General features: G+C 33.4%; 1 protein-coding gene across 1 annotated transcript; it reads right to left on the bottom strand.

The window, feature by feature from the left end:
* Positions 1 to 908: 908 nt before the first annotated feature.
* On the bottom strand, positions 909 to 6,148 carry LOC114192001 (succinate--CoA ligase [ADP-forming] subunit beta, mitochondrial). Its single transcript, XM_028081503.1, has 12 exons — positions 5,855 to 6,148; positions 5,489 to 5,599; positions 5,164 to 5,275; positions 4,907 to 4,971; positions 4,135 to 4,212; positions 3,933 to 4,007; positions 3,685 to 3,837; positions 3,464 to 3,598; positions 2,318 to 2,482; positions 1,991 to 2,113; positions 1,473 to 1,544; positions 909 to 1,382 (listed from the first exon to the last, which is right to left on the bottom strand). The coding sequence occupies exons 1-12, from the start codon at positions 5,954 to 5,956 to the stop codon at positions 1,305 to 1,307; spliced, it is 1,269 nt and encodes a 422-aa protein (XP_027937304.1). The 5' UTR covers positions 5,957 to 6,148; the 3' UTR covers positions 909 to 1,304.
* Positions 6,149 to 11,635: the final 5,487 nt, after the last annotated feature.

Raw genomic sequence — 11,635 nt, 5'->3', positions numbered from 1 at the left:
GCTCTAGCTTACCCGTTTTGTTGTATGATTGTATTGTGTGTGGCTGATCTTTCTTGCAATGATCATCAATTTGATTTATGGGAACAGATGGGCGAGGTTCTCGTGGCCAACGGTGATTCCGCTACTTAGCCATCTGGGCTGGAGTTACTTTCTTCATGTTTTCTTTAGGACTACGGCCATGTATCGCTTTATGCATTTCTACCCTACACTCTTTGTTAGACTTGTATTTGGTTTTCCTTTGGCATCGTGGTGTGCCCGATTTGTAAGGGTTATGTTAAGGACCCCAAGTCTTCACTACATTGTTATCTTTGTGTGACGTTTCCGTTAATTTCGCACTTTAAATTAAATGGGACGTTACAATAACAGATGACGTATTCATTTATTCTAATTTGATTAATTAGTGTTATTTACCTTAATTTTATAAAAAAAAAAGTAAACTAGTCATTTATCTTATTTTTTCTATTTTTTATTATAAAATTTCAAATAATCTATCTTCTCAATTAGTCAATCCGATATTATAATTAATTGGATTGGATTATAAAGGAATCAAAACTGAGTGGAACTTTGTCTATTTACACCCTTAGCTAACTTGAGTTCAATTAACATTAACATAGATGCATACAAAACATAACTGTGTCTCCTATGAATGACAACCCTTATCTATCACATGATTTAAATATTTTGATTGAAGTATATTTATTTGTAATTTTCTATGTTTCGATTTTGGTTGAGTTGACAACAATCCCTATCCTATTGGTTCAGAATTAACTTTTATCCTTGAGAAAGTGTGACTTGCATTATGCCGTAACCTACCTTTTTTATATTAGAATTGGTCATATTTTACGTTACTACAACCGCTTTTCATTTTGTTCTTATTTCAAATGATTTAATTTTGAGCCAACAGAACATAAGAAAAACATCTGCCATTAAACATCCAAAATTGAATAACCTCAATTTAGAAACAGGTTTTGGCCTCTTAATGAACGACCATGTCTAGCAGATAAAAACTAGCATCTCCTATGTTATATGCATAATATAGAGTAAATAAAGAGAATTCAACCAGGAAAAATCAGAAAGGAAGGGACCAGTATCTTGAATTGTGAGAGAAGCCAAAGAGCAATCCGCGTGCATCAACCCACACGAACTACAAAAGTTGGAAATCATTAACTTATTGGAAACGCTCTGATAAGCACTGCAGCTTCAATAAGACTTTCTTGCATCAATCCCTTTCTCCTCAATATGTTTTAACACGAAAAATAATGTTATAACTAAACCGAATTTTAAATCTGAGCAGAAGCAACTATTCATTTGTAAGCAGCTTTCACTGCTTTTTGGGCAGCGTCATCTAAATCTTCAGCCGTTATTAATGCCATACCACTTTCCTGTTGAACAATTGATAATAAAAAACATATTAAGCAACTCTTCTCAACAACACTTTTCATTATATGATAATTAATAAATCTAACATTTACCTTCAAAATTCTTTTTCCTTGATCAACATTGGTGCCTTCCAGACGAACAATTACTGGTACTTTCAATGCAACCTTGAGAAAAATAGCAGGAAAAGTTAATATATCAGGATAAAATTGGTATTATGTTCAATCCCAATTTTTTTTCAAATAAAAGGATCGAGAACAATGATAGTAGTTCTTTATGTCAAATTTTATTTCAAAAATTCAAATATCCACAATTTACATCAACATCGTAGACAAAAATTGAAATGTTAATAGACGTCAAATATAAAGAATTTACATTTTCTTGGCTTCACCTTGGTCTCTCAATATCAAAAAGATCCAAATAAAACTCTAAATTGCTAACGAGGATAAGATTAAAAACTTAATCTGAACAGATAAATAATCCTCTTCGTTCTCATCAATATGGTAGCACAGAGGAGTAACAAAATTTGACTAAGTTTTTTGTTTTTTTTTTTTTCTTTGTTTCTGGAGAGAGGGAGAGGGAGATGGGTGGATATAGTCATAACTTTACTAACCTCTTTTGCAGCATTCACTATTCCACTTGCTATAACATCACACTTCATTATACCACCAAAAATATTAACCAAAATTGCCTTCACTTTGTCATCAGCAGTCAATATTTTAAATGCCTCAATCACCTGAATTACATAATTGCATTAAATATGAACAAAAAATCATAAGATGGAGATTATTCGTGTTAAACTATGTTTTTTAATTGTCTTTTTGGAGTAAAGTCTAGGTTAATGCATCAACCGATTACAAAATTGATTTAATAAAGGACACAAGAACAATGATGTTGCTGATCATAATGGTTAATAGTAATACCAACTTCGAGACCTTACCTGACCTTCAGAGGCATTCCCACCCACATCCAGAAAATTGGCAGGAGTACCCCCATGCAATTTAATTATATCCATTGTTGCCATTGCCAAACCGGCTCCATTCACCATGCAGCCAATTTCTCCATCTAAACCAATATAATTTAAGTCTGCCTTTGCAGCAGCCACCTGTTCAAAGATAAAAGCCACAATGTTACACGCAATAAAGAAAGTAGATTCAGGGATATAAGGGCTTAATAATACGCCATAAATAGATTGTGTGAAACTCGCTTTGCCACATAGAATCATTGTTAGGAAGAAAAAAGAACTACCTACTGCAAATACCATGAAGACTACCATTGTAGAAAGATAATAAAATAAGCATTCATATTTTCCCTTCATGATAATAGGTAAGGAATGATGTGTACATATACCGTAAAAGGTGCCAACAATTGAATAATGACCCTACAGGTGTCATCATTTGGCTTTAGTGAATTTAAATAAAAACTAAATAATATTAAAACAACAACCCAATATCCTGATGTCCATCCAATAAATTCCTTAAACCATTTAGGTTTTATGGCATTTATGAGCCTTCCTAAACCATCCTAACATTCTCACTGTCTTACCATAAGTATATCATAAACTTAAGCTCCACATACATATGCGTATGTTGAACAGCTAAACTGGGTTTCTTAACATGAACCCACCCAATATATATGGCCAGGCCAACTTTTTGACACAGGCCAAGCCCAACTAATAACCTGGCCAACCTATATCGACAAAAACATAAAAAGTTGAATATTAAGCATGTTGATATTGCATATGTCTTAAAATTTAGAAGTAGGAAAGTAGAGCTAAGGAATGTTACACAATATACATATATTATCATGTTTTGTAAAAGGTATTATTTAAGCCGAGAACTTTCTTATTTATCACTAATTACAAAAAACGCTTCCTATGGCATCATGCCAAGTCGAGCTTACTTAAAATATGTTTTGGATCTAACCCAAAAACACACTATACCTAATTCTTAGAAACCAAGGCATTTCAATTAAATCTCAGCTGGTTTGAATCCCCCAGGGCCCAAGTGACAAAGATGAAGTGGATTTGGGCAATAAATCCTCCATCACCATGTAAGGTAAAACACAAACAAAATAGGAAGTAAACCTCTCGAGGGTCCTCTTGTGTTGTATCACGGAGAGCAAATATCTCTTTTTGACGATATGCAGCATTATCGTCAAAATTCAACTTAGCATCAGCAGCCACCAATTGATTATCCGCTGTCTCTGCTATGGGATTGATCTGTTCAAAATAATCATTTTTTTAAGAGACGTCTTCGTAAAATAAATATGTATAAAATCACACAACTAAAACTTGCTTATGCTTACTTCCAAGAGAGTGCAGTCACAATCAACAAAAAGTTTATACAAATTCTTTACTTGTTCGATTGACTTATTTCTATCAGCTCCTTTGGGAGCCAGACCATCAACAACCTTTGCAGCACCTTCATCAGTAATTCCTTCAAAAACATCGACAGGTACCTACTAGGAAGAAAGAGTGCATCAGGTGCGTGCTGCAAAGAAGACTGCTCAGGCAAAAACTCAAATCATCACAAGAAAAACCATGGATAACAAACCTTTATAATCATGTCAGGAAATTTCTCTGCAAGGTCTTCAATGCTGGTTCCTCCTTTGCTACAAGCAATTATAATCTACAAAAGAAAAAACATAAAAAGAAAATAATTACAATAAGTAATAATATAACAGTTTATTGGATATAAGAATTTAACTTTGTATATAATGCAAATCAAAGATAACATATCGAAATAGGAAACGTACTGGACCAGCAGTTGTTCGATCCAGAGTTATAGCAAAGTACATCTCATTTACAAGAGAAAGCTTTTCACACAAGTAAACCTGTGGAACATGGAAAAAATGTGCAGTTAAACAAACAACCCCCTTTCCGTGAATATTTTATATATAAATGAATTGAGTGGTACACAATAAAACAAAAATAGCCACGGCCGTTGTGCATCCAGTTTTTAGAATAAAGACACTATGAGCATTACACAACGTATTTGAATATCCAATTTGGCATTACTAGCAGGAAATTTACTTTCAATATCAATAAAACAGGTTAGGAATCAAATGGAATAAGTGGCTAGCACAGTCAGTTATTAATTAATAGCTTAAGTAACATTTGATAGAAATCTTTTGAAAGAAAGCATGTTCAGTTAACCAATCCAAGGACTAAAAGTCACACAGGTTCATCAGTTCAACTGCCAGACAACACCAGTTCACATATTGAAATCAACCTACATAAAACCGGACTATAAATATGAAGTAACTGAAGTAATGATAGGAAGCAAGCACCAAATTATCTCAGAACACATACTACAGAAAATGAACCCGATGGGACCTCAAAAGAGGTTGGAAATCTTTTCCATAAAGAAAAGAACAAAACTACTAAAGCGTAATACATCTGTGAAGGTTTATATCATTGCATTGCCAGACCAAATGTTCAATTTCTAGAAACGGAAATTCCTAGCATATAGGCAGAAACTGAAAATGCTAGCATATTTGCACCGAGAATGGTTGAATAATTTCAAACCTTGCTAACTATTTTGCCCTGAGGACCAGTTTGTTTGGTAACTAGTATCTGTCCAAGCATCTTCCCTGAAATAATAATAATAATAATGACAATGACAGCAATGAAATTATAATAGTACTAAGAAAAAATATCACTTAAATCGCATTATAGAGTAGCATATGAGCACGTTATGTCACAGGTGATAGTTTAGTATTGAAGGCCAGAAGAGCATAAAATGAGAACAAGGAAATTGCAATTAGAGGAATAACATGCATTACCAGCCAAGTCTTCAACCTGCTCAGTCTTAACAATGTGCACTCCTCCCTGAAGGCCGCTTTTGAAAGTTCCCAAGCCTCTTCCACCAGCTAAAATTTGACTCTTAACCACCAACTGCACAATCATCCCATTTACACTGTTCGTCATCATAGTCATATGCAATCTATCCCAAGCCAAGACATTATATAACGTTTCCAGATGGAAAACATGCAGAAATAAGGTTTCTATTTTTATTAAGGGAATTAATAGAAACACATAGCACTTTGCAATTCTAAAAAATACAGTTGTTAGTATTTTCTGAGAGCATCAAGTTACGACATGGATTACCTCTTTTTCATTAGGAAAAAAGTCCTTAATGGCCTTTCTGACCTCTTCAACAGAGGAAACAGCCACCCCCCTGGGAACGTTCACACCGTGTTTGCTCATCAACTCAGCGCCCTAGTTTTACGGAAATTCAATTGTCGTTAAAAGCGATGCTCGGTTAATCAATAAATCAAAGAGCTCCGACAAAAAAACATCCAAAATTTCACAAATTATATATCGAAGGTACTCCAGATTCATTATCCATAGAAACTATAACGCATCATTTCTTGAGAACAGATCCCGAGAGAGGCATCTCTGGGATCAGATTCCGAATTGATTTGTAAATCGTAATAATATCGATAACGGTGAGGTAGGAAAAGAGAAATAGACCTGGTACTCGTGGATGTTGAGGCGGCGGAGTTGGTGGTGCTGCCATTTTCCAGCGACGGAGAGAGAGCGAGAGACGAGCTTGTTGAGCAATCCCCTCACCATTGTTGTTGCGGATTTGGAGATCGGAGAGTGGCACGATCAAATGGAATTCGATTCGTTTGAACAGTGAGAAAACCTCTACCTCTTATGCTCCCTTCAACGTTCAAACGCTGCGCAGTCTGTGGCAGACACCAAGACCCTAGCAATTTTTTTGTTTAATAAAATAAAGGAAAAACAGAATCTCCAAATACGTATAAACCTGTTGTTTTTCTTTTATTTAATAATAATGTATAGCATAGAAGAAATACAGTAGTATAATATATCTATTCTATTCTATATGATTGAGAAAAACTAATATTATTTACTAGTATTATTATCTATACAATTTCACTCTTTATCAAATTAAAATGTTTTATTGTTTAATAAAATATATAACAATACAGTATAATTGTTTAACTAAAAGCAGTTAAATAATTATTCAAGTTCTACTTTTATAAATTATTTATTTTTAAATTTAAAAATTATATTATTTTAATATAATAAAAATATAGACAGAAAGTTAATGGAATACATCTATGTTTATAATGGTCATAAGAATACTATGGATTTTACCATAAATTACGCCACATTTTTGTAAATAAAAACAAAAATAGTGGAAACATATACGTGGTCGGTCTATACATAATTTAAAGGCTTAAATACCTTTTTGTCCTCATTTTCGTAATGTTTGTTGCGAATGGTTCTCATATTGACAGAATATTTAAAATGGTCCTTATTTTGACAGAATGTTTAAAATGGTCCTCATTTTGACAGAATGTTTAAAATGGTCCTTATTTTTACCGAATATTTAAAATGATTTTCATTTTCACAATTCGTGTTTTATTTGGTCATTTTCTGTAACGTCGTTTAAATCATTAACAGAGCATTGTACAGGTGGCATGATTTGTATTAGGGTGTGTTACGTGTACTGTACAGGTGTGGTATTAGATATTTGGGAATAAATAAGTGAGCTAGAGTTTTGGTAAGGAATGTTTGGGCAGTTGGTGAGTTTTGGCAATCTTGTTCCTCCATTCTCAATTGGTGTTGTTGCTGCAATTTTCTTCTCCTTGCAATCCCATTATATAGGTATGTTACGGTCCCAAATTTCTTCCTTTACCTCTGGTTGGAATCGTTGGAGGCAACCGTGTTGTATCACTTCGTGCACTGTTGGTGGTTCAACGAGAAATGGATTAACCCGATTTGTAGCTGCGGAAAGATGTCAGCTTTGAGGATGGCAAGAACTCTAAAGAATATTGGTAGAAAATTTTGGGTACAATCTGTTTTTATTTTTGTGTTAATAATAAATTGATTTTAATTTTTGGTTTATTGATTTACAGAGTGGTGGTTCCAATAATGTGGGCTGCAACTTTTTCAAATGGTGGTGGTGATGAAAATAATGTCATCATCATGACACAAATGAGACAAATTAATGATTTGGAGAAGTCAAGGAAGGTTGGTGAGAAGAGACTGGAATTAGTAATAGGGTTCACTTGTGTTGTTATTGTATTATTCGTACTGTTATTATGTGTAATCTTTTAAAGTCCAATCTGTTTTGTACTATTGTTAAATGAATAAATGAATTAGTTTGATTATGTTGATATTAGTCCCAACATGTTCAAAATGACATCTTAATCTAAGCATTGAAGTAAGTGATATTGATCTAAGTTTGGGAAAAATTAAATTGATCTAAGTCTGGAAGAAGTTAAATTCATAACGTTAATTCATCCTCATCAAAATACACTACATCAATGTTTGGCAAAAGTGAAATTGAACGAAGTTTAAGGAAAGTCAAAATGCAGTACATCAATAATGAATTCTACATCAGAAATTCCAAAATATAACTAAGACGTTTGTAGCTGCTATCATGGTCTCCTCTTAATCTGTAATTTCATCCTAAACTGCTGAGATGGTTCTTCTGGTGTTGGTAATGGTGCTGTTTGACTCTCCACTTCATTCTTTGGTGGTTGAGTTGTTTGAGTTTCAGTATTTGGTGCATTCTCAGCAGTTGGTGCATTCTCAACAGTTTAGGCATCTGGTGTAGTCTCAGCATGTGTTACAGTCTGCTCATCCACTACAAATCGGGGTTAATCCATTTCTCGTTGAACCACCAACAGTGCACGAAGTGATACAATACGGTTGCCTCCAACAATTACAACCAGAGGTAAAGGAAGAAAATTGGGACCGTAACATACCTATATAATGGGATTGCAGGAAGAAGAAGATTGCAGCAATACCAATTGGGAATGGAGGAACAAGATTGTCAAAACTCACCAACTACCCAAACATTCCTTACCAAAATCATAGCTCACTTATTTATCCCCAAATATCTAATTATCACATTTGTACAATACACGTAACACACTCTAATACAAACTGTGCCACATGTACAATGCTCCGTTAATGATTTAAACGGCGTTACAGAAAAGGACCAAATAAAACACGAAATGCGAAAATGAGGACTATTTTAAACATTCGGTACAAGTGAGGACCATTTTAAATATTATGTCAAAATGAGGATCATCCACAATAAACACTACGAAAATGATGACAAAAAAGGTATTTAAGCCTAATTTAAAATAGTAACAATAATAAATAATTTATAAAGAAATACTAGTTGAAAACTGTCTACTTATTTTAATAAAATAATTATATGAAATAAAGGGATTACATAATTATCAAATAATAGAATTATGTTGATTTAATAAAAAGTAAAATCTTTATAAAAACTTAGGTTAAAATACCTTTTTGTCCTAATGTTTGTCAAGTTTTATCAAATAAGTCCTAATTTTGATTTTGTGTTCAAATAGGTCCCAATTTTCGTCAATTTTGTTCAATCGGGTCCTTTTTTGCTAACATCGTTTAAATTATTAACGGCCATGAACAGTGACTGTCACGTGTCACTTCGTGATTTTTTTGGACTTTTTATTTATTTATTTTTTATTTTTTTCAATGTGCACGTGTCAACCCAGTAGTGTGCCACATGTTAAATTCAATGTTCTATATTCAATTTGGTCCCATATTTGTTATTTTTGTTCAATTTAGTCTAAATTTTGTTTAAAATTGACTAGTTTTGTTCATGTCGAAGATGTGACCAAATTTATTTTTTATATCAAAGTTATAATGATGTGAATTTTAATATATTATAGAAAAATATTTAATAAAAAATGTGAATTTTGATATAAAAATTAAATTTGGTTTCAATTTAGAGAGGGACCAAATTGGTTCATGTTAACAAAAATTGAGACTAAATTGAACAAAAATAACAAATATAGGGGAACCAAATTGAATATAGAACATTGACTTTGACACGTGACACGCTATTGAGATGACACGTCGACAATTAAAAAAAATTCAAAATTCAAAATTTTAAAAAAAAATCAAAAATAAAAATAAAAAATAAAACCACAAAGTAATGTGGCAGTCATTGTTCATGGTCGTTAATGATTTAAACGGTGTTAGCAAAAACGGACTCAATTAAACAAAATTGACAAAAATTGGGACCTATTTAAACACAAAACCAAAATTAGAATTTATTTAACAAAACTCAACAAAAATTGGGATCAAAAAGATATTTTAACCAAAAACTTATGTCCCAATCCATCGATATTCTCTTGAAATAGGCGTTATATTTTTAATAAAATAACATTCACATTTTTTTAATTTTGAAACTAGTTTGTGACCCGTGAGTATGCACAGGTCTCTTTTTCCTCTTGTTTTTTTTATAAAATAATAATATAATTATTATTATATTTATCTAAATAAATTTAAAATTACATATTTAATTATTAAAAATATTATTAGTAATATTATTAATAATTATAAATTACAAATTTTTAAAAATTAAAAATTAATTTAATAAAACTTTATAGTACAATAATTATTTTTTATAATTAATATATATATAATAATGACAATATTATCAATAATAATAATAATAAACTAATGATAATAATAAAAATATTTATGCTGAAAATATTAATATAAATGTTAATACTAATGTTAATATTAACTACAATAATTTATAACTATATATAAAAAATATATATTTTTAATGTCCTCTTTTATTTTTATAAATTCATCATCTTAACTATTAATTTTTATTTAAATAAAAAAATTACTTTTCAATTTTATCAATTTACTAATTTTAGTAATTAATTTTTAAATTCAAATAATTACTTTGATGTTGAGATAAATCAACAACAAAACAAATTAAAGATGTAAGTAATTGAGATATTCTCAAGTAGTAAAAAAAATGAACTGCTCTGATACCATAAATATAACGTCTCATTTAATAGATAAATCTAATTAAATAAAACATTGCATGTTTTATAATATCCAAAGAGCACGAGGCTTAGAGTATAAAGGATTTTACAGTCATACAAATATACCAAAAGAAAAACAAAGGCACTAGACAATGTCGAGAACAAATTTAAAGTTCACAGTTATCCAAAAGAACTTGCTCATAAACAGTTATCCAAGCATGTGATAGCAAACAAGCAAGACTCTAAGACTCAATTTATCCGCGATAACCCTCCATGCGCGGGCAAGCGTTCCTCAGATGTGGGCCTCCACATATGAAGCACTACACTCGGCCCTGCTGGGGAGGAAAGCTCTTAGACCCCTGGGACTGATGGTGGGGTCTATCATATGGCTTCCTTCTCTCCTCCTGTCTCGGCTTAGACCCAGATGGTCCACCAATCCTCTGATGTTGTGGTAGGCGTTGACCTTCTACCCCATTCTTCATTTTCTCCATCACTCTGGCCTTCTCCACTAGAGCAACAAAATCCTTGATGGACAATGGAGCCACCATCAACCAGATATCGCTGCGGAGACCGTTCTCGAACTTACGACATCTTCACTCTTCATCGAGTGGTAAGGTATAGAAGCAACTGATATGCTTGAACTTCTCAGCATACTCTGTTACAGACTTCCCTCTCTGAGTGAGTTGGAGGAACTCTACTTCTTTGGCATACCTCACACTATCAGAGAAATACTCATAGAGGAATTTCCCCCTGAATGCCTCCTACGTCACTGGTTCCTCCCACTCTTCCATGATGGATTTCATGCTGATCCACCAATGCTCCGCTTCCCCGATGAGCATGTATACTATGAAGGCCAATCTGTTCTCTGCAGGGCACATTTTTGTATAAAAAATACGCTCCAAGTCCTTCAACCATTGGTTTGCGGCATCAAGACTAGTCTTCCCATCAAACTTCACCGGGTGGTGCTTCAGGAAGTCTTCCAAGCTCTACTCCCTGACTGTAGGTCGTGGCTCAGGACCAAATACAGGGGCAACTACCTTGTTCTCCTCCAGCTTCTAGAGAGCTTCCATATGTTGCTTGTGGCCATCCTCCGCAGCTACCCTAGCAGCCTCCATTTGCTGCATCACCAGTTGTTGCTGCTCAAGCGACATTGCCTGTCGCTACATCAATGCTTCATGTTGTTGCAGCATCGTCGTACTTTGTTGTGTCATAGCAGCCACCATCGCTTCTATTGCTCTGGCGATATCAAGTACGTCTCCTTGAGATGATTGGGAGTTCCTACGAGGAGGTGCCATGACTCACTGGCACACAGGAAACCAATTGTCAGATTGATAAGATAGACAACTTAACTAAAGACTCTAGAAAGACACCACGAAAGCTAAGCGGACACCCAAGTCCACAGACCTAAGGAATGACCGCTCTGATACTGTAAATGTAACAC

This window comes from Vigna unguiculata, chromosome 7, assembly GCF_004118075.2.
Source record: "Vigna unguiculata cultivar IT97K-499-35 chromosome 7, ASM411807v1, whole genome shotgun sequence".
NCBI classification, from domain to species: Eukaryota; Viridiplantae; Streptophyta; class Magnoliopsida; order Fabales; family Fabaceae; genus Vigna; species Vigna unguiculata.
Note: the sequence above shows the minus strand (reverse complement) of the source record. Positions and strands in the feature narration are given on the sequence as shown.

Excerpts from the sequence above, each read along its gene's own strand:
- LOC114192001 (XM_028081503.1), bottom strand. The coding sequence starts at position 5,956 with ATGGTGAGGGGATTGCTCAACAAGCTCGTCTCTCGCTCTCTCTCCGTC. Across the intron at positions 2,114-2,317 it reads GGAATGCCTCTGAAGGTCAG|GTGATTGAGGCATTTAAAAT; the intron begins GTAAGGTCTCGA and ends TATGTAATTCAG. Across the intron at positions 1,545-1,990 it reads TAGTGAATGCTGCAAAAGAG|GTTGCATTGAAAGTACCAGT; the intron begins GTTAGTAAAGTT and ends ATTTTTCTCAAG.